The following is a 24,052-nucleotide window of genomic DNA, read 5'->3' on the forward strand; positions in this document are numbered from 1 at the left end:
CTCTCCCTGTTTTTTATCCACCTCCTCATCCCTCCAAGGAGGAGGAAAGACTCCATCGCCTGGATCCAAAGAGGGCTGTGAGTTTTTATCTGGACAGGACTAAAGACTTTCGTCTAGATGATCAACTCTTCATTGGCTATGTTGGTCATTCAAAAGGAAGAGCAGTGCACAAGCGCACTTTGTCGAGATGGATTATCCTTGCCATCAAGATCTGCTACGCCCTGGCTGGTAAGACCCCTCCTGAGGGTATTAGAGCTCATTCGACTAGAGCGAAATCGTCTACATCTGCTTTGGCCCGGGGTGTTCCTGTGGCAGATGTTTGTAAAGCCGCGACTTGGGCCTCCCTCCATACTTTCGGAAAGCATTATTGCTTGGACTCGGAGATGAGGAGGGAGGGCCACTTCGCGCGCTCTGTGTTGCAAGACTACCCTCCTCCGGGAGTGGGAACTGCTGTGGGAATCTATTCACAAGGTGAGGAATCCACTGGCAGATGTATCCATCAGAAGAACAAGTTACTTACCTTTGGTAACGCTTTTTCTGCTGGATACAGTATCTGCCTGTGGATTCCTCACTGGCCCACCCGCCTCCCCATTGTCCACCTTTGTATACCATGAAATAGGTCTTGTTGATATGTTTTTTACACTTTCTTGTACATTTGTAGGAAATGCTTGTTTATTTAGCATTCCTTTCCTTTGTTTACTATGCATATGTGTTCGTATATTGTATACTGTGTATACTTTGAGTCTGTCGTTGGTCCACCTGTTCGCCTCGAAGGCACGGAAAAAATGGGTGGAACTGACGTCATCACGCCGACGTGGGCCTCTTATGGCTCCGGTGACGTCATACGGAGTCGCGAGCGGAGCTGATGCATTATGACGTCGCCCACGTCGACGTGGAGTGCTGGGGAAGAAAAGTTCAGTGGAATGCTGGCACAGGGGATATTCACAAGGTGAGGAATCCACAGGCAGATACTGTATCCACCAGAAAAAGCGTTACCGAAGGTAAGTAACTTGTTCTTCTGTTCCTTTCCGACCATACCCATCCCTTCAGGGGCAAGTTCTCAAATACTGTGCTTTTTACCAAAATGTGGGCTCAATGTAGATATTGTTCCTGAGAAAATTTGTATGACTTATATGGGACCCTGCACTTCCTGAAATAGTAAAAGTCAAACGCCCAGCCCCACAGGAAAAGACAACTGTATTATCTTCAGTTTCACTCAGGTCACTATCCTGTGTTCTAGTGACAGATAGCCCCTCATTCCCCCCTTGTGTTGCGCCAGTGTGCTATACATTCAGTAGCACTGCCCAAGCTGAATGTGTTGAACTTTGACCCACCACTCTATTATCTACATATCATTATGAATGCATCAGTGACCAAAGAGCTGACCTCTGCCACTGACCTGATACTGTGCTATACAATACCTGGACCCAAACCTATACAACCTCATGCATTAGGAAGCCTTCAGTGCTCGACCAGTCCGGTGAGTCAAGTGAACAATGGTAATATTGGTTACCATTTTGAAGTGCAATACTACCCAAGGCATTTTGAGGCAGTTAGAAAGATATACACCTACTAAGGTTACCACCCAGTGGTCGTTAGTTGTTCCAACACCTCGGAAAAAGATTCAGCAAACATAATTCTGTCACTTCTTGACACTGGGCACACCGAGATATTGCCCTTGTTAGAGTGGGGTGGGTTGAGAAACTATTTTATGACAGCTTTGTCAGAGTGCCTGTTTCTGAAAGTAAATGCCAAAGCATTTAATGGGGTGACTGCCTTACTAGTGATGCCATTAAAACATATATATGGCTTTCATCCATAAGCATTACTCACTCTTATCTGTGCATTAAAATCATCACCACAAGGCAGTATATTTCCAAATTTCTGTATGGTCATTGCATAGCAGATATATACGTATTCCTTGTATGCCATTTAAATAATAGTTTTTAATCCACGGAAGTGCACAGTCTTCCTAAAAAGACTGTCTAAGTGATAGAAAGTAGGAAGCGAAGTATGCAGGTGCATGTGCAGATGTGAGCCGGAGATGAGAGAGGCTGCACCGTACTTGTCGTGGCCGGATGTGCCGAGGCTGAGGGCTGGGAGCTGTGAGCTAGGGGCAGATTGGCTCCGTGCTCCACGCCCTATATCATTACGGTACCATGGTGGTACACAACTGCTCAGGTGAGGTTGTAGTAGGCGGAGGTGGCCGGCATTAGGCCGGTGTGGCTTGTGCATTCGGAATGCACCGCACCTGCCCCGCTCTCACTTCCCGCACATTGCTGCGATCAGTGCCAATGCTGGCATCATTGCTTCCTCAACAAGCTGTTGGATATACATGAGTCAAACGCTTGTCATAAATTATCGTGGCAGCTGCATAACCACACAGTTCTTGCATTACGTGCATTGCATTGCCTGTCGGACCTGCCCATTCAGCTGCCAGTTGTCGTTTTGCATTCATCATTGCCAATCATCAATGTTTGTCAGGTGCTGGCTGTCGAGCATACATTTCTTGTCTCTGCGGTTGTACTTGCCTTTTGCTCCTGAGTTTTCCTGGCAGATATAAAGGAATTAGTTGAGAACTGCTGGGCTGGACGGGCTTGCCTTGGCTTCATTTTGTCGGTCCTGAATGCAGTTCCCCTTCTGAAGTATGGAAGTGAAGTGACACCCTGTGGACTTCTGCTTTTACTTTATTACCACCATCTGGTTTCTAAATCTCTGGCCACTCAAGCTCAAGCAGTTGCAGGGTAAGGAGTGCAAAAAGGGATGTGTAAAGGGTGTATAAAGGAATGAACTGATTTAAGCAGAGGCTTAGGAGTCAAGGGGCCAAGAGACCAAGGGGCCAGGTTGGCGGTGAAAGTTTTCTGTAGGCCACATGTGTCAGCCCCACATCACCAAACCCTTACAGTTGCTAACCTTGTCGATCAGTGGCACGCTATGCTGGAATAACTGGAGAATGAAAACCCGCCCATCTAACATTTTGGTTCAACATACACACAACTTGAGCTCCAAAGCCTTAAAAAAATCAAGGAGATTAAAAGACAATTTAGCTAAAAGGTTTAACCCAGGCATAACAGGGGAATCAAGTTCAAAGACTCCTGAACAAGACTGTACAGCTACAAAAAAGGAGAGAAGCCGTAGAGGGGACTCAATACTTGACGTAATGTAAAGGATATGCCGAGAGAATTAGCATGTGTTTCATCGGAGTTATTGCACACAAAGCAGCAGACGATCAAAGACTGTTTCAGAAGGAAGGATATTTCGGCAGGCCCAATCCCTGATGACAGTGATAATTCAGAAAGAGAAACTTGTCTGAGCTTATCTTTGGCACACACTGCATTACCTCAAGTTACACAAGACAGACAAGTTACACAGACCACCCAAGATATCAATGTCAGCTCGGAGAATTTTCGTACTTCAGCCAGGTCTGTGAGATCTCCCCTGTCTATTTTATTTAGAGTGGTTGAAGAGGAAAATGGACATCTAGTATATCAAGAAAACACAGCTGCTGCAAACAATGCCGCTACAGAGCTTAATTCGGAAACAGACTCAATATATGGATGCGAGGAGACTAATAGAATAGGAGATTGTGGTATCGACAAGGAGCCAGAATCTGGCTAAGTAGAAAACCTCACATGACTGTTTTAGTGTCTCAATCACATCTGACCAATTGCTGGAATTGGATCATTTAGTCAACTCACCTAACTCCTTTTTGTATGAGTCAAGCATACAGTATAACAGCCCACAAAACAATTCTGGCCTAAGATTGCATCCTTGAGTAGGACAAAGTGCTCAATTCCCGAATAAAGACAAGACTCCAAACCTTCAGATGATGAAGAAACTCGTCCGCCGTTTACTGTGTTGACCTCGATATGGGCAATTAGCAACACACTGTCACAAATGTCAGATATTCTAACAAATCAATCGTACCTACTTACAGAGCAGATCACCTATCTCAAACAAATTGCAGCAGAACTGGCATTGATGAAAGAAAATTCAAAAGTATTGCTGTTGAACATAGCGGAGGAGAGTTTTTTATATCAGCTCGCATTGTTTATCATTTATAGGTGATTGTACCTCGGGTTGAGGCTCGACCCTTGGTTCTTGGATTCAGGGAGTGTCTCCTTTAAGGAAGATGGTTGCGTAAATCGTTACCGACACACGATATTCGATATGTGAGTGGTTTGCGATGCCTTTTGGACATTCACAAATTCTGGTTTTCTAAGTATGGTTTTTATGGGTGCACGCATTGCGTTTTGCATTTCTGAGGCACGCTGGCAGACAGAATGGTAGCCATTTCTTCTTTTTTCACAAGCTCCTCACTGTTTCCTTAACACAGATTGGGTCTACATTTTTATTATTATTATCGTTCTTTCACCTTTTTGGTTGGCCTTGCGGTGCACTATTCTTCTGTAGCAGAATAGAGACCCAGCATGCTCTGTACAATTAATGGGATAGATGTGTATGTTAATATACGTATATTTTATGGATTTATTTAGAGAGTTCCATTGCCATTGTCCTGAGGAAGCGAAGAAGAAATTGAAGGTTGAAACGCGTCCGCATCGACAATTCTTTGTAGAGGAGTCTCTATTAAAACACAATAGAGTAAAGGGCATAGAGGTGTTATACCTCATGTGCTTAGAAGACTACCTCTGAGTGTATCACCCAGATTAAGTGCGTGAACACTAGTCATCAAAAAATGTGGGTAATGGCAACGTAGAGTTCAGTTTATAATTGTCTGTGTTGTTTATGTTTATATACATGTATTTTCATATGTCTTTGTGCTTACAATTTCATAATGATTTATGTTAATCGGTTCCATGGCATAGGTGTGTTTTGAATTAATTTTGACAATGTATTCTTATTGAATTTTGCACTGATGATAGGGTAATTGATTGTTCCCTATGATAAATAAAAATAAGATATCGATTCCTCCGTACCTATCTTTTTGTATATGATAGTTGAACATGAGTGAATCAACAACTACCTCAAAAAATCTCAAGCGGCTGGATGATATTATTGGCTCACTACAACATCTTCCCAAAAAATGAAAAAAATCATAACGGATAATGCAAAGAATCACTCATCATCTCCAACTATGGAGAAGATCAATGAAAGTAGAGAGACAAATAATGAGATAAGCAACTTAAGTCACAATATTCCTAAAAAGAGAAATTCTAGCCTGACGTGTTTGACAGTACCGGGGAAACGATAACAGATAATTCCAATGAAGAACAAGCTCATGAGGAATTATCAGAACATTAAGAATGCTTTGCCCCTTATCTAAGCACGAGACGGCTCAAAAAAAAAACAAATTGAAGAGGAATACAGGCACCAAGCAAATAAATTCAGGTGCATTCCTTCCAGAAGTAACAGAACATTTTCTCATATTTAATAAATCGACAAAGAAAACAAACTCATGTAGTACCAATGACCAACATTGCTTTACAATCATTGATGAGTCAGCAAAGACTAACGTAATAAATCAAATGCCAAACAGAACAATACTCCAATGAAGAACGATATAAGGACACCCTAGTTGTAGCAGTTGTACGAAAGCACCTAAATCCTGTGCCAAAAATGACATCTAGTGTGGACGGCAAGTCCTCAATTATATTTTCTGATCTGACCAATATCACATGCCACCCACCTTCAGTGCAGCAATAACAATACCACAACCAATGTATAGTGAATAATTGCATACTAGGAATCACAATTCATGGCCTACGATTATTAGCAAACATATTCAAACCAAGGACAAATTGTCTACATCATTGAGTAATGATTCTGAGCTACTCAAACAGATTATGTGCTAGCAAAAACATTAGAAGATAATCACCCTAATTCTCCGGTTTTGGTTAACTCAAGTATTGTGCGTGCAGTTGAAGAAGCAAAAAACTCCTCGTAAGCTGTTTTAAATCGGGAGCAACATGTATTTACAACAATCAAACAGAGAGCAGTTACAAACAGCGGTAAAGGGAGGCTCAAGTCAGTACATTAAAAGAAATCCTACAATGAACCATTTGTTAGTGAAGAGAAACATACAATTGACCTTACACCTTTATATAAATCTGAAGGTTCTCACCACATATTAAATTGTCAAATTAATTGAAGTTATTAAGTTCCTTTGAGGATTTGAAAGACCTTGACTCACAATCGCTGTTAACTGTTCAATTTTTTCTCTGCCATAAAACAAACGCAGATTTTGAGACCACCAGAATAACATGGGCTTCACAAAACATGGTACAAAGAATATTGGCCTTAAAAGAAAACCTAGAAGACAGGGGAATCACAGGCACGCAACTGTACAAAATAAAATATCCACTATGTTAGGAACCTCATAAAGGCATCCAGAGTTCCACTACTTAACATCAACAATCAGACTATTTTATAAAGGCCGAGGCAACAATAAAATTTGAAAAATTACAAATCACGGCGAGGGAACACCCTAATGGGCGAATAGTTGTATGGCCAGTGAACTCATGAATAATTCACAAACCACAGCCTGCTAGACAGTACTCCTAATGAGCAGGAAGTAAGGTAAGCATGCTACAATGAATTTTCCATTATATCCTGGAATATCTCAGGTTACGAGCGACAGTTGAAAAAAGCAGGGGTAAAATTGTCTAATTTCATTCAAGAACACTGTGTAGCCTGTCTCCAAGAGACCTGGCAATCATCAACTTTAATAATCTCAAACTACACAACGCACGAAATTAAAGCAAAAAGGAATGCTTTTGGAAGATCAAGTGGAGGACCGATGATATGAAATAGTAATAAAGTCTGCGTGACAAGAGTAAAAATAAAAAACATCCTCAGATTATATATTGGCAGTCCTATTCACAAATCAATCTGCTAATAAACTGCTGATTATAAATATCTACTTTCCCCCTCATCTTGTAAAAAATAATTGTAGGGACAATAAAATGCTAGATGAGCTGGAGCAAATAATGGAAAGATATGGCCAATAATTTTTAATTATAACGGGTGACTTTAACCAAATGTTACTACCATTAGCGAGCCAGCTCACAGCTATCGAGGAGCCAGACCTGAGTCACAATATTCCTCATTCAAAAATGCTATTAAAGGTAAAAGGAAAGGGTTCCAATGTCCAAACCAGACTTGCGTATAACTTTCTGTCAGATTCGGATATAGAGCACTAAATGGAAGTTTGGCAGAGGATCAACCAGCTGCACCAACTTATCGAGGACCCGTGGTCTCCACCATCATAGACTACACATTTGTTCATTATTCATATTTCAACCTATGCAAAAAGTATGCTATCATTCAAAGGCCTGAGAGGGATCGTGATCCTCAAAGGTAAGTCGTTAACATCAAATATGATTGGTGGAAGGCCCAGGTAACAGCAAACAGTGACCGAATGATTGCTGTTAACGGAAAGAAGCTCATCTGGAACAGCGTGTTCAACAACAAAGCGTCTAACCTGGGCGGAGCCTTGACATCATCTACTAAAAAAGATCTTGTGCAACTGAAAGGAGGTAAAGATTGTATGAACATCTGCAAAATCATATTAGAGTGCATACTATCAGTTTTGATGACAGGGTTACAAAAACCACGACCATACACCTTTATTTCATCTAATGCTCAGCGAATAATCAAATCTAAGAGAGTATATTGTAAGTTGGTGAGACACACCCTAAAACTTCCTGTGTCTAAGGATCATGACTTCAGCCTGCAAAACCTAAAGAGGGAATTCAATATCAGAAACACACAGATGAATCAGAACAGTGAAGATAACACTTATACAAAACTGTTCCATGCCATTTCATCACGAAATGAACAAGAATATTGGCCCTTGGTGGGATATGGCACAACCTCGTAAAAGTAGCAAAATGATCTGTTTATCCCAAGTGATAAATGGGAAAATCATTTTAAGTTCCTGTTCAAATCAGTAATCACCTGCTCCTATGCACCAGCAAAAGAACTTGGAAAAAATTCAGATATCACAAAGGAAGAAATGTCAAAGTTAATCAAAAGTTCTTGCTCGTCCAAAGAAGCTGGACCAAATGGTATACCTATAGATCTGGCCAAGATAAATGTAACCTTTTGGAGCTCATTGTTAGAACAGCTTTTCTCGCATGTAATTAAGTCTGGGAATGTTCCATATTCCCGGAAAGGGCGATTGTGCATCCAATATATAAACGAGAACAAAAACAAGACCCAACCAGCTATAGATTAATAGCTCTCCTAGACTTTGAAGGGAAACTGTTTGCCAAATATCTCCAAAATAAATTTGGGCAGAAGAAAAATCATTAATTCCATCATCACAAACAGGATTCCACTCAGGATGTTTAACAGTTGATAATATTCCAACATTGACTCTACTTGTGGATTATTTCGTGATTTTTGACAAAGTGAACCAGCAAAGGCTGTGGAACAAGCTTACATCATGGGAAATAGATCTTAACCTTCTGAACTTTATTAATGAATTGCTTTCCGGAACATGGCTCCAGTTAAAGCTATCAACTGACAATAACCTGTCTTCTAAATTTTGCACTGAGAATGGCCTTAGACAAGGATGTATCCTCACCCCTCTATTATTTTCCTTGTACATCGCTGACCTAACCGTGTTGTTAAAGTCAGATCAGGGTATTCCTCCAAAGATAGGAGGTACAAAAATAACATTATAAGATTGGAATTGGGCCTAAAATCCTTGATATCACTCCACTACAGAAGCACTGTGAATTACATCAGTGAATGTGCAAAAGCTGATGCAACTTCACTAAAACATAATATACAAAGAATTGGCTAAATCTATATACAAGGCTAGGGAATTGCACACCTTACTGGCGGGTTTCGAATCTTATGATGTACCCGATCCGCAGCCACGGGGACAAATTAATCTTTCACCCCGGAAACCCTTATCCGTGATACTTTTACTATTGAACAGTGGGATTCAGACTTGACACAACTTGTTAAATTCAAGCATATTGACTTAATATTCGACAACTACACTGTACAGAGCCAAGACTACTTAGGGCTAAACCTGCTTGGCTATGTTAAAAAGTCATTTATAAGGTTTAGATTGTTATATTTTCAGATTTGGGAGTTTGAAGGGACATGGAACTCAAAGGAAAAACAGCCTGTTATCTCTGTGGCTCTGCAGTTGAATGCCTTATGCATATCATATGTATCTGCCCTAAACTGTTGTTTATAAGGGAAAAAATACTTGCGCTCCTTATTTAAAAATGAAAAAATAAGAATAAAAAAAAAAATTTAGATCAGGCCTGCAAAGCACTAGCTGTATGATTTTATGATCTTTACTTGTGTACCTAAAGAGAAAAAACTAAAACTTATCATCTAATTAGGTATTCGATTTCCCTCTCAGGACAAATTATCTGTTGCATAAAATCTGTGAACTCATATGCATCTTTGTACATTTCAGGACATTAGCACTTTATTTGATTGGGGGAAAAGGCAGAAGACCAAGTAAGACTGAAGGAAGGCTGTAAATGTTTTTGGCCAATGGTATAACATGGCCAGTGCTGGTAATGGTTGAAACTGGAAAAGCCTACTCATCCATCTTTATAATTGTTAAGATTATATCGACGATGTATGAATTAATTCAATGCAAACTAACATTGCAGTTGGAATATAAATACGAATTTATGCTCAGAGTTTTTTAATGCACTGAATTTGGCCGCCTGTAAGTTATAATTGTAGAATTGTACCATTTTAGAAAGTTATTATTGCTATGTGTGATGTTGTATAATGTTATTGTATTCATCGATTAATACAATAAACTTTACTACTACTAAAGAGACGGTCTTTAATTGTCTTATCACAGTCCAAGTGTGTTATCACTAGCCGCCTGTAATGAGAAAATTTGGTAGTTACTCACCTGTAATAATTTATTACATTTGAGTTCTGATTTTAAAATTTCTGCTGCCAGCAGACAGTGTGCGAAAGGAATGTTATGTTGCTGAGTTACAACTTATGTCTAAACAATAAAAACAAATTCTAACTTTTCATCTCTTCTGAACTGTTTTCCTGAAATGAGTAGTCAATCAATCAAAATACTTTATTCGGCCCGACCGAGCCATAAAGATCACAGCAGAGAGATAAATACAACCTGATACATAATAAAAAGAGATTGTGTTTGTTGAAATCACTCAAATCAAATGTAGAAACATCAATATATGGAGTGAGCACTCAGTATTTGGATCGTATATTAAATTCACCTAAAATGTAATTTGAAACAGCATGGATAACAATTTTGTTTCTTAAACAGTGCCAATGGGCAAAAACAGCTACATAAGATCTAGTTTCTTATGCTCTTAATACTGGGTAAGTGAACAGCCTTCAATGTGCAATATAAAATGTTCAAAATGGCAAAAAGTGCATGGTGCTTTGTTCTGCTGGGGCTTCACAATGACAACGTAGGAGGGTTGAAAACCATGTCCCTTTTACGGGGAAAGCTAACAGAAAATTTATGGTTTTGAGACAAAGCAGAAACTTCTGTCTCTCATTTACAATTATCTGAAAATAAAGTGCCGGACATACAGGTAGTTCCAAGGAAATATTTACTATCCCATCACATCTGGGGTCACATTACACATTAAGCCCATATTCATTGTTTGCGCCAGGCGTAAGCAATGAAAATGAGCCCTATTACAATGAATATGCTGCCACCAGGGCAGTCGCGAACTCACATTAGGGTGAAAAACGGAGCAGCTCCTTCACAGCCAATCTGTGTTTTCACAGTGCAGGCGGCAACCCGCCTGCACGTTTGAAGGGGTTTAGAGACCACCGTGCAGGCGGGTGCAGTCAGTGACTGCACCTGCCCGCAAGAGGATGTCTGGGCAGTCCGTGGGACCCCCTTCCCCCCGCCAGAGGGCTGCCATCAGGGTGTGCACTGACAGCGCACCACCTTTTAAGTCAGCGCGCTGCCTGAAGGCTTCTTTGCCTCTGCTCCCATGTCGGTAATACGGAGCGGGCGCAGAGGCAAAGGGATCCCCTCATTTGCATGGGGCACGCTACATTCAACCACTATAGGGCCCCCTGCTTGGTGCGCAAGCCTCCCACATTCCATGAAATTAGGCCCAGAGACCCAACCTACACAGAGGAATCATTAGTAACTTGTTGATTGGATACTGTGGATTTTAAGCGGTTATATGTTTCCTCAGCTGGGATTACCATATATGGTAGTCAGTCCAAGTGCTCCAGTGGGAACAAAACGTCAAACCTTTTAGAGAGAGTAAAGGGAAAATTGGAGTGGGGGCAATGCCATAACAATTTGCTCCATGCAATACCCCACTGAGGATTGTTACTGTCCTTGTCCAGTAGCCTTTGGTCCGTGAGAGGCTAAAAGAAGCCCAGCGAGAGGGTTCTAATGACCTCCAAGGAGGTAGCAGTGTGGCAGAGAGAGTGTAATAGATTGATAAACACACAGTCACCTTGTGAATTTTTGGGCAGTGGGCCAACCCAGGAGACCCTCCAGGTGGTAATAATATATTTTGAAAGATCACAGGACCATCCAGAATATTTTCACATCCAATGTGATACCTTTTTTGCTATGAAGGCATGTGATTCGGGCTTTGAATGTTCAGGTTTGGGGACATTTTCCAGCACAATGATGTACAAGGCACACTTCGGTGGAATATGAGGTCGGATATCATTTGTCTCATTCCTGGGTTCCTCATTTAAGGTCCTTGCCTCCCACCATGTGGGCCTCTCAAGGATGCCGGTGGCCCTCTTGGCTTTAGAGGGCCAGGCATCAAGAGATTAAAGTTGATGCAGCCACCAGGATTCATGGGAGGTTTGTTAGCTCCAAAGTCTCCTCCAGCAGAGTGGCCCTGCAAGGGATTCTGCGAAAGGGGGCGAGCGGAAATATATCTAAGTCCATCTTGAATGCACTACATCTCCCCTGATACTGCTCCCGATGTTGATATGGGTGCAGCAGGGGCAACAGTCAGTGTATGGAAGACAGTACTGTCACCTTTATGGAGCCCCACTTGGTCAGCCACTTAAGCTCCAGCTCTATAGTAGCGAGACACTCCAAAATAGGTTTCAGCCTTGTGTCCAGAGCAACAGTTACTGTTTTGTGAAGAGATCCAGCATGATGCCCATCTTTTCCTTTCCCCTCCTTGAGGAGTCTTTCTTTTTAGATGACTGACTGTTAGTGACCCATGGGCGCTTGGATTTGGTTCCTGTCTCTTTCGTTTACCCTCCACACCCTGTTCGCTAGGAGTGACCACCATAACTTCTGGCTCCAGAGGAATCACTTGCAGGTGGGCCGGGCAGTTTAGAAATCTCAGAGGTAAATTAGCCTGTTCACAATTCTCCCTCCCTTCATTCAATTCAGTTAGAGCTCCTGGTCCCATGTCTAAATTAGTGAGACTGAACGGACGCCCTCCTGGTGAGAATGTGTGGGGTGAGGTTTGAGAGGAGAGTGAGAGGCGGCGTTCTGCCAACACTGATATGTACTGCACGTGTCAGGAATGCATCGTGTCAGGAATGCATCCATGGTGGTTGTGGTGATGACTGTTGGGGCGCATGCTTGAGTTTTGAGTTCACTCATTGTGATTTAGAGCATAATACCAAATACATGTTTTAGGTATTGATGTAATGAAAAAAAGGGGTCTAAATGTTCAGCGAGATGGGGGTGCTACAATAAAAACAGCTGAGCAAAAGGTACGATGGTGAAGAAAAATCAAATACCTCTACTTTGGCTGGGTTCAATTGGTAGCTTCCCCCGGTGACGAGTGTTCGTGACTCCATCTTAAAGCAGTGAAGGATGTAAAGGGCTGTTAGCTGGGGTGAAAACTGGGGTAGCACATATGATCCAATATCCTAGTCCCTGAGCAAAGAGTGGTGGCCTAGCCTCCTCCGAACTCTGATGGGCGCAGGTAGGCCCAGGCATGCCTCACTGGGTAAGAAAACATTGGAGGATCCACGCAAGCCATACCGCCCTGGACTCCCCAGGGTATCCAGTTTTCAGACATTTCTGGGTTTGGAATGCTTACCTAGATGACAGCCAAGTCCAGGACCAGAAACGCATGTGACCCCCTTGCAAAACCAGGTCGTTTTGTGATCGATAATGTTGATGCCTCCTCAATAGGTTTTGGGCCCTTAAATGTTGCAGGCACTTGGCCCACCCACACAAGTGAGGTAGCATTTTTATCGGGAGAAATGGGAGAATGCTGGGTGGTAGGAAATGTGTGCCGGTGATCCCACAACTTTCCCCACAACGAAATATGAGGTAAATTGGATTTTTCTTTTAGCTAAATTGGAGGTTAAGACGGGATTCTGGGTAAGGAAAACGTTGAGGGATCCAAAAAAGCCATACCTCCCTGGACTTCGCCGGGTGACTAGGTTTCAGAAATATCTGGGTTTTGTAGTTTTCCCTACATGGCCGCTGAGCCCGGGAATAAAAACACAGGTTTATCCATTGTAAAAGAGGGCAGGTATGCTAATCTTGATGTCTTCACAATACGTTTTGAGCTGTTTCCTGTCACGAGCAATAGGCCAATCCACGCAAGTGAGGTTCCATTTTTATCAGGAGACTTGGGGGAATGCTGGGTGGGTGGAAGTTTGTGGCTCCCCTCAGATTCCAGAACTGTCCATCACAGAAATGTGAGGAAAATGTGTTTTGTTTTACAAAGTTTGAGGTTTGCAAGGGATTCTGGGTAACAGACCCTGGTGAGAGCTACACAAGCAACCCCATCCTGGATTCACCTGGGTGTCTAGTTTTCCAGAATGTACAGGATTCCCTCGGTGTAGACTGAGCTAGGGCTCAAAATCCACAGCTAGGCCCGTTGCAAAAAGGGTCAATTTTCAGTGGAAAAATGTGATGTGTCCACGTTACAATTTGGGCCAGTTCCTGTCGCGGGCACTAGGCCTACCTAGACAAGTGAGGTACCATTTTTATCGGGAGACTTGCGGGATTTCTGGGTGGGTGGAGTTTTGTGGCTCCCTGCAGATTGCAAAACATTCCATCGCAGAAATGTGAGGAAAATGTGTTTTGTTTAACAAAGTTTGAGGTTTGCAAATGATTCTTGGTAGCAGACCATGGTGAGAGCCACACAAGTCACCTCATCCTGGATTTCCCTGGGTGTCTAGTTTTAAAAAATCTACAGGTTTGCTATGTTTCGCTAGGTGCCGGCTGAGCTAGGGCCCAAAATCAACATCTGGGCATGTTGCATAAAAGGGGGCGGTTTTCAGTGGAAAAATGTGATATGTTCACTTTACATTTTGGGTTGGTTCCTGTTGTGGGCACTAGGCCTACTCACACAAGTGAGGTGCCATTTTTATCGGGAGACTTGGAGGAATGCTGGATGGGTGGAGGTTTGTGGCTACCCGCAGATTTCAGAACTTTCCAACACTGAAATGTGAGGAAAATGTGTTTTTCTTTACAAAGTTTGCAAGGGATTTAGGGTAACAGACCCTAGTGAGAGCCACACACGTCACCCGATCCTGGATTCCCCTGGGTGTCAAGTTTTCATAAATATACATGTTTGCTAGGTTCATTTAGGTGCCAGCTGAGCAGGGGCCCAAAATCCACAGTTAAGCACATTGCAAAAAAATGGTCAGTTTCCAGTGAAATATGTGATGTGTCCACGTTGCGTTTTGGCCCGTTTCCTGTTGTGGGCACTAGGCCTACCCACACAAGTGAGGTACCATTTGTATCGGGAGACTGGGGAGAATGCTGGGTGGGTTGATGTTTGTGGCTCCCCTAAGATTTCCGAGCTTCCCATCACTGACATAAATGGAACATTTGTTTTTTTAGACAAATTCTGAGGTTTGCAAGGGATTCTGGGCAACTGAACCTGGTGTGAACCACTCAAGTCACCCCAACCTGGATTCTCCTGGGTGTTTAGTTTTAAAAAATGTACAGGTTTGCTATGTTTCTTTAGCTGCTGCCTGAGCTAGGGCCCAAAACCCACAGCTAAGCAAAAGGAAAAAAAGGTTCCGTTTTCAGTGGAAAAATGTGATGTGTCCATGTTGCGTTCTGGGCCATTTCCTGTTGCCGGCACTGGGCCTACCCACACAATTGAGGTACCATTTTTATCAGGAGAATTAGGGGAACACAGAATAGTAGAACAAGTGTTATTGCAATTTATCTCTATGAATTCTGCCTTCCAGATGTAAGATAGTGTGTAAATAAAATGCCCTCTAATTCACATGCTAGTATAGGTACCCACAAATTCAGAGATGCACAAATAACCACTGCTTCTAAACTTCAGATCTTGTTCCCATTTCAGAAATGCATAGGTTTCTGTGAAACTTATTTTCACTCTTTATATTTTACCAAATGAATTGCTGTATACCTGGTGCACAATGAAAAACCATTGCAAGGTGCAGCTCAATAACTGGCTCTGAGTACCTCGGGTTCGTGGTGAACCTACAAGCTCTATATGTCCCTGCAACTAGAAGGGTCCAGTGTACGTAACAGTATATTGCTTTAAAAAATCTGCCATAGTTAGAAAAAGTTACAGTAGAAAATGTAGGCACAAATGGCTGTTTTTTTCAACCCAGTTTAAAATTGTTTTTATTTTATCTGTTATTTTCTGTAGGAAAACCTTGAAGGATTTACACAAATGACCCCTTGCTGGATTCAAAATGTTGTCTACGTTTACAGAAATGTATAGCATTCTGGGATCCATTATTGGTTTTATACCATTTCTACCACACACTGGAAGGAGTTTGAAAGCACAAAAAATAGGAAAAATAGGCTATGTCCCAGTAAAATGCCATAACTGTTTATAAAAATTTGGTTTTCTGACAAAAGTCTCACTGTTCCTGAAAGCTGAGTAGATGATGACTTTAGTCCCACAAGCCCTTTGTTGATATCATTTGCAGAGAAAAATACAGATGCTTTCTTCTGCAGCACTTTTTTCCCATTTTTCCTCCCAAAACCAAATTTAGGTGTATTTTGGCTTATTTCTCGGGCCCCTCCAGGGGAATCCACAAACCCTGGGTACCTTTAGAATCGGCAGGATGTTGGAAAAAAAGGACGCAAATTTGTCACAGATACCTTACAAAATGCTATTGGGGTATAAGCACAAACTATCTCAAATAGCCAAAAAATTGCTTTGCGTGGGGGGGGGGGGGGGGGGGGGGGGGCTGGCAGCGAAGGGGTAAAATGGAAATTGCAAGTCATCTTGAAGTTTATGACCTTATAAAGAAACTTCGCTTTCTTTCTCATTCCTTTATATGGGCACAGAACACCTCAGTGACTTGCAATACCCTCAAGTCCAAAGATGACACTGTATCGCCCATTTAAAATGATGCATTATTCTTTGAATATAAACACTTGCGAGGCCTTATATTCACAGCTTTGTAGTGACACGACAGGCAATTACATAAACTAGAAAGTGTAACATATCAATTCAGTGCTTGATTTTGCAGTATTTATGCTGCATAAATCCACTTACAGTACACGTAATAGAACGTCTACATGAGAGTTGCCTAATGTATTGTTGCTAATTGTCCTAAGGTGCAATATATACTTGCATTTTTTGCATGTGGCAGTAAAAATCATAAGACAGGCCCTATGTACAGTCAGCATATCCAGACATGGACACCTGGCTTGCCATGCTTACAAACTCAAACTGTAACTGACTAACCAAGCTCAAAAGCATCTGGGCTTACTTGGCATAGTGTAGCTGGAACAGGGCACAGTGGTTCAAAGTAGATTCCTAATTTTCGTGGTGGGTAGGGTACACGTTCAGGTCTGCAGTGTGGCCAAGTATGTAAAGCCTGTACATGACAGTCTTCAAAATACTGATAATTATTTCAAGATTGAAAGAACAGGCTTTCCCATTTCTTATCTGAGAGCTTCTAAAAAAAGTTGTGTTGAACTCTCCTATGGTTTAAGGAGAACCCCCCCCCCCCCGCATCCCCCTACCCTCCCCCCAAGCAGGAAAGAACTTGACTGGTACTACTGGTCTGAGAGAATGACTCAATCTTCTGATGAAGGTTCTAAATCTTCTCTTTCGTTAATAAATGTGGGTATACCTGACTCAAAAGTGCCAGGGACTTTAGTCCGATATTAAAGTGTAGAAGCAATATGGAGGTCTGACAGGAGGATCTTTGTGATCCGAATGGTTTTCGTTTCACGTAGTAATGTGCTCACACCTATTGCCTGCAATACATTCAGGACACTGGATGTGTTTTGGGTATCAACAGGACGCTTAATTCCACAATTGTATAAATAAAAATCACAAGAGCACCGTAGAACTGTTTACCATTGTTCCATAGGTGTCTCCCAGAGTGTCCACTTAGATGCTTCAGGTGGTGCCACTCAACGGAGTCTGCAGGTGCTTTGTTGTTACTCGTACATGGAAGACTGTTTAATTTGGTTTCCTCATCACTCATACTCTCTCCAGTCACAATTTAGTGTGCAACACTGTTCAGACTGTGAATATCCCTAAACCAGCCAAAGTCCACCTTCATAACTTCTCAGAGTTTACATATCATTTGGAATGCTCCTAGAGATCATCTCAGGTTTGTGCCTCCTGCCGCCAGAGAAGATTCTGGCTGGAGACGAGGCCCATTTCAAAACGGGAACAATGCCCTCTATCTGGTGGGGTCAGAGTGTTCGTGGTTTGAAGATGTCATGCAAGCACGCTCCAGTTCCAATCTATCAGTCGGCGTGGCTCGTAATGATCCATAATGCATCCCAATAGGTGTTGCCTATTTGGATGTGTCAGAGATGTGTCTTGGGCATCACAGTTTTTAACCGCTATTGAACTTACGGGTATCCAGTGATTTAATGTGTAGTTGTGGGTTTGTAGAGTCTTCAGTTACAATGATGCTGTCAAAGATAGAGAGGAGGTGCTGAAGAAGGGAAGTTAGAGCTCTAGTAACATCACCCCTATATTCTAAGCTGTAGATTGCCCCTTATCTTTGATTAAAGCATGCTGTTACTCCCACAAATTATCTTTAGAAACTCTCCATTTGCTGTCTGCCAACTTTGCGTCCTTTGGGCCAGTAATTTCTGTTTTAACTTTCAACTGCAATATCTGCTGCTCCCAAAAGTTTTAAAGATATATTAATTGATTATAATACACTGTTTCTTTCTTTTTTTGGAGGGGCGCCCCGCCTAGTGCTTTGAAGCAGCGCTATTTGGAAGTATGTGCAGATCTAAACCAACCAGTGAATCCGTTTTTGGCTGGAATGCTGCAAGTGGATCCAGAAACTGATCCGTAAGGATTTTAAATACCTCTGATAGTAATGTCTTAAAGGAATCTTTCTTTTAAAATTAGGTTTCGCAATTCTGCTTTGCCTGAAAAAGACAAAATGAAAAAGTGTGGATATTTTTCCTCAATATTTAAAGTTGGAGTATTCAACAAAATGGTATTTTCTATAAGTGACCTGCTCCCCGTTGAGATAATGACAACGAAAACTTCATACTTGACTCTTCTGACTGTTGTGTTATCACATCCATCCAAATACATTTTATAAAACATTGTAGAAGGATTAGTGTAAAATATCTTAGATACTGGAAATAAGGCATGGTTGCCTACAGAACATACTCTTATCGGTTCATGTTCAAGTGAAAAAACGCTCATAGGAATATAATAAGAAGGAGTTGTATGTGAGTCATGAAGGACATGCGCTACATCACCTCTCAGATTAATCAAATATCAGTTTAAAGGTACTCCAGCACCAGCGGTAGGAGTGGTGGCTTACCCCGGAAATAAAAGTCAGCAACTGAATCATAGTCAGCACTGCATGCCCTAATGCACAGAGGCAGACGAACATTTGACTCAGAGCAATCACTGGAATAGATGTTGCTACAGTGAACTTTCTGCACTTAATTGACCTAGAACCATGTATCATGTACTTAATGTAGGCATTAAGTGGTCACATATTGAGCAGAAGTAGAGAGAAGAGATAGGTGGAGGCCCATCTGATTCCCACTCAGTGTTTCAGATAGGATGGCCTGATTTAAAGATGGGTGGAAACAGAAAATTCACGAATTTCTAGCAGTGGTATTTCCTTCATCACAGGGACAGTATGTTAGAAAAAATGCATTATTCTCTTTCTGTAGCATTTTTCTAAACAAAAGGAGCAATTTGTGTTACCACCCAACTCTATACAAATCCTTCATCATGGTGTGGTGTGTGTAGCGTCACTCGCTTATTTAAGTTGGGTAGTAATGAAAATACCTTCGATTTGTGAAGGAAGCGCTGAATCTGGAGATTAATCCTCCACCAAACAGATGGCCAGTAGTTTCATTCAGAGTTTTAGGTGGCCATGAAATCTTAATTTATTTGTGTAAGAAGAATGATAGACAATAATCTATTCAGTGCGCCATTCGACTTTCACCATATGCTACAAACCACAACTGACATTAATTGAGAAGACAGACACTGTTGGGTTAATACTTTTGACGACACCATCAAAGCTGCTCGAATACAATGTAAAATCATAAGCCACTACTGCATGCATTATAAATCACTAAAAAATGTTTTTGGGTTTTACTGTCTGCTCTGATGTGGGGAAAAAGTCTCAGTTCTCCCATATGTTTATTGGGAAAGTTAGCATGGAAATCCCAGTTCATTAGCTTGAACACCCACTGCTCTTAGTATCAATAATGTTACACCCCACAAAAAATCTGTAGACAGGAAGCCACAACTTACCCCTAATCTGCACCTCTCTACTACTAATAGAGTTATCCATGAATATGGATTTCCATCACTGTCCTAGGCCTCTCAAGGGACTGTGATGCCTTAGTGCTCCGTCTTGCTGGGGTGAAGCAGACAAAACCCATTCCACTCTGCGCTACAACATAAATTGCTGTACTCAGAAGTCACCCATACTGCCTCCATACCAAGTGTTTAGGTGGGACTCTGGTGTAGTAGTTCACAAATTTTCATTACCAGTTTTCAGTGTGCCATGAAGCTAATCTCATTCACCTCCACAGAGAGACCATGACTTCTGATTGTAAGAGAAATCACAGCAGCTCACACCAAGGGGAAAATGTTAAGGGGGAGCGAGAGAGAAATCACTGATGCAAGGCTTGTCAAACTTCCTTCGGAACTGCTATGGAAGTCTGCAATAAAACAATACCAGATTAGAAAAGAACCTTGTAACATTCATATCATGTACAATCCTTTGCCTAGTAACCTCAAGTAACAAGTCCCCGGCAGATCCCTTTCTTCTCTAAAACTTAATTCAGTCTCTCACTGGAAATATAAGAAAACAATGGTAATGGTTCCTCCTCTTGAAAATCCTTTTGGTGAAGTTTTTGTGTATGACTCTTATCAACATACTAGAGAGTTCAATACACGTAAGTTTAAATCAAGTTCCAGTCCAGGGAAAAGTGTGATATGTACAATGGTGACGAGAACAGGAGAGACACAAAGTACAAAGTAAGAAGGTGCCAAAAAAAGAAAAATCAAATGTATGGATTCATAGTTCCAAACTGATACTCTTACCGTTAAACAGTGGCTTCGCGATGATCCTCTGACGACTACCAAACACAAACTGCTATGGGAAGCAAAAAGACTCTGAATTCATTCTAGTTACATACCATCACAATTCAAGATGACTGCTGTATAAAATCACACAACCCCTGAGATTCAGGTTAATTCCGTTTTTGTTGCGGCTTTCACTGCCGCACATGCCAGCTTTGCTCCAATCTAGAGCATGCTCATAACTAGCTCTCCAGTAGCCGTAAGCATTTAACAAATACCATTTGGTCTTTTTATTTCCTATAACTCAACAATTATTAATAATGTGATATCGTGGAATCATGACATCTGGAGAATGACAAATACTTGATCCTTCTGTAGGCTCACACCAGCCATGCTCCCCTAACTTGATGCCACCTCTGAGCTCTGAGCTTCCCACTTTACAAAGAAAATCACTGCAAAGAGCCATAAAACCTCCCTGTGTTTGGAGATTCCTACAGTTGCATAGGCTGAGTTTGTTTCACCCCAGCAAACAGAAAGATCACACCAATGATCGTGTGTTTCCTCTGTCATAATATATTAGATTCAGGTGTTGCTTCTTTTTAAAAGTAATCATGGTCACAAGCACAACATCGGAGTAGTTGTTTCTATGTGCAGACCAAACAATCTGCTTTTTCAAATATTATCTTGATTTTTTCATGAGCCACTAAATTCTAGAATCAGAATGTGCATAAGGTAAAAGGTGAAAATCATGTTTACACTAGTGTGTAGATAAAAATATCTTCGAGCCTTACATTGACTAAAATATTCCTACCAATCTCTCTGAAAACATGACAAATTGAAATGAGTAAGATTTTTGCTAAATGAATGTGGGGTACATTTTGCTCCTGGCAGATGGACAATCCTTGTGATGCCAGAGGCCCATCCAGCCTAGCGGACGTCCATCCTCCATATTTAAAGTGCAACGCTGAAATGTGAATTTTTGCAAAACGTTGCTCCACTGACAAGCAGGAACACATTTGAGAAAAAAAAAATTACTACTACACACAACTGACTCAGCAATATTTTTGTTGCTCAGAAAAAAAACAAAAAAACGTATGAGGTTGACTATAAGAAACAAAATACAAATTTCCCTTATAGGAAGTAAGTCTTCTCCTTGTATATTGCAGACATTTATGATTTTTCGAAGGCAGGAATGCCTTGCATGGCATAGTGAATACATTATTTCCGTAGGGCATTCTAGCATTCATATGCTGGTAGCTCTGCGGCAGATGATCTGTCAGTCAAAGGCTTCCCATGGTAGAGCTTGCTGAGGCTCTGCTGTCAGAAGCCTATTTGATAGAGACTTCTAGCTGCAGATTCTTTACCATTGAATTACCCAGGCATCAGGCTGGACCCAGAAACGTTTGCTGAGTGTAGGAGGCTGGCTTAGAATATGGTGCTCACCTATGTAGTGTAGCACCCTGCACTAATCCAGACAACCATTATGGAGATTATAGTGGTCGCTGTGGAGAGCAGCCTTCAGGCTTAGTCCAGAAGGAGTGTAAAGCAGCTTTTTTTTACCAGTACTTAATCTTATGGTATAGGATAAGTGAAAAAGAAACACATAGTGTAATCATAAAAAGATATATTTTATTACAAACACTCACTAACACAGTGTATTATCTAATTCCCTGAGATATAAACACAATACACACAATACTTAGGAAATAGAGCTTGTATGTAGCACAAATACACAGTGGTCTCCAGGAGGAGACCAAACCATATACTAAAATAGTGGGGTGCAAACCACGACCTAAGTCGAGACTAGTCCCAGAAGAGGTAGAAGTGCTGTGGTTTCAAGGAACCACCCAATGTAAGTACCCAGAAACCCCATGGAGACCGTGTGCAGAGCGTGAAGACGACTGTGATCAACACAAGTCAATGGGTAAGTCGCGGTTGCTGTTTTAAAGAAAAAGGGCCCTTCCCATCAGACCCAAAGAAACCCCGTGGAAGATGGAAGGTTGGAGAGTCACCCCATCCGTGAATACCCCAGGAATCAGAATACGTTCACCAGGGAAGCTGGGTGCCAAGTTTTTTTAGTGACGTTGGAACCCTCCGTAGACCACAATGCAGGACTTTAAGAAAGATGCCGCTGGAGAAGAAGATGAAGAAGTCTGGTGGAACCCAAAGGTAGGTTAAGTTGAGAGGAACCCGCAACCAGAAGAGACAGAGTCTGTGCCACTCAGGAGTGACCAGGAGACATGGAAGACGAATGCCCACTGATGTTGGAGATGCAGGAGAGTTGACAGTGCCTTTGAACTTGCAGATGTACAAACCAGGCAATGCAGAGGAGGACCAGGAACCGTTGACGAGCTGTCCCATGTTGGATGTTGAGAGCCAGGGGGCCAGTGTCCGTCAGGGGCACCAACAAGCCTTGGCAGCGGCAAACAACATAGTCAAAGAAGAAGGTGCAGTGTCGGGACCAGCAAGGTCCTAGTGACTCACCTCATGCAGGTAAGTCGGAGCAGGCCCGAGCAAGCAGGAGAGCCCATGGAGGCCAAAGAAGACCCTCTAGAGGACACACGGTCCGAAGGCACAGGATTCGCAAGAGGACCTCGAGCAGCTCACCAAAGGATGCAGGCCCACGGTGCAATGGATGCGATGCAGGCGAAGATCGAGACTACAGGAGATGCTTGAGGTTGAAGCTTCTTGGAGCCCGAAGATCTCTGGAGGAGAGAGTCAACAAGCCATTGCAATGGTTAGTCGGTGCGGTGCATACGGGTCTTTTCCAGCAGTTCTGACGAGGGATACTGGCCTCAAACGCGGTGTGAAGACAGTGCAGGCCTCGAGGGAGTTGCAGAACCACCACCTGTGTTGCTGAGCCTTTCAGAGTCTGTGGGAGCCCAGGAGACCATCCAGCTGCATTGCGGTGCCTGCAGATGCAGGGGAGTGACTCCTTCACTCCAAGGGAGATTCCTTCGGGTGTCTTGGATGTCCACAGGCCTTGTGAAGAACCTGTATGGATCACAGGCACAGACGTTGCAGCAGACTTGAAGGATGACGGGACCAGGAGCAGCCAGAATCTTCCCTGTTGCAGTCTCCATTCCCAAAGCGAAGTCGAGAGTGTCCAGACGGTCGAAGTTGAAGTGGTATGTGATCTGAATCTTGTCCCACAATGAATCTAGGGACCCACCCACAGGTAAGCCCTTAAGTACCCTAAGGAAAGGGTTGGGACGATTCAGGGGTCCCTCCCAGAGGATGGGTTGGACAGTGGGGAGGATAGTCCCATGTCCTTTTACCAGTTTTGCGCCAAAGCGGGAGCCAACGGCTCCCTGAACTGGGTTGGACTGGAGTATGCAAGGAGGGCACCAAATGTGCCCTTCAAGCAGTCTGAGTGGCGCTGGCAAGTGCCCGCACACTCTCCCAATACACTACGTCCTGTCTGGGAGGTGGTCACACCTCCCTGTGACAGCATACGTATTGTCCTGCCTTCCTCTGTCCGAGCATGGCTCAGCAGCAGGAAGGCAGAATCATGTCTCTGGTCGGCAGCAGCAATAGTTTGCTGTCAGGTCTAGAAGACCGGTACCGGGAGGGCCAGAGGAGCTTTACAGTGCGTCGATTCATACATTCCACACTGTTTCATACCTCCCACACCGTTTACCCCTGGGTGTGAGGGTATGATTCCAACA

At 42.5% G+C, this 24,052-nt stretch overlaps 1 protein-coding gene across 9 annotated transcripts in view; it reads left to right on the forward strand.

The window, feature by feature from the left end:
- LRRC34 (leucine rich repeat containing 34) overlaps positions 1-24,052 on the forward strand; it is a 341,237-nt gene that overhangs the window by 233,475 nt on the left and 83,710 nt on the right. For all 9 annotated transcript variants that reach the window (XM_085633736.1, XM_085633737.1, XM_085633742.1 and 6 more), the window contains one exon: positions 18,054-18,167. In XM_085633736.1, the coding sequence (XP_085489862.1) occupies positions 18,054-18,167 (114 nt within the window). The remainder of the gene's footprint in view (positions 1-18,053; positions 18,168-24,052) is intronic.

The sequence above is a fragment of the Triturus cristatus genome, chromosome 11, assembly GCF_964204655.1.
Source record: "Triturus cristatus chromosome 11, aTriCri1.1, whole genome shotgun sequence".
Classification (NCBI taxonomy): Eukaryota; Metazoa; Chordata; class Amphibia; order Caudata; family Salamandridae; genus Triturus; species Triturus cristatus.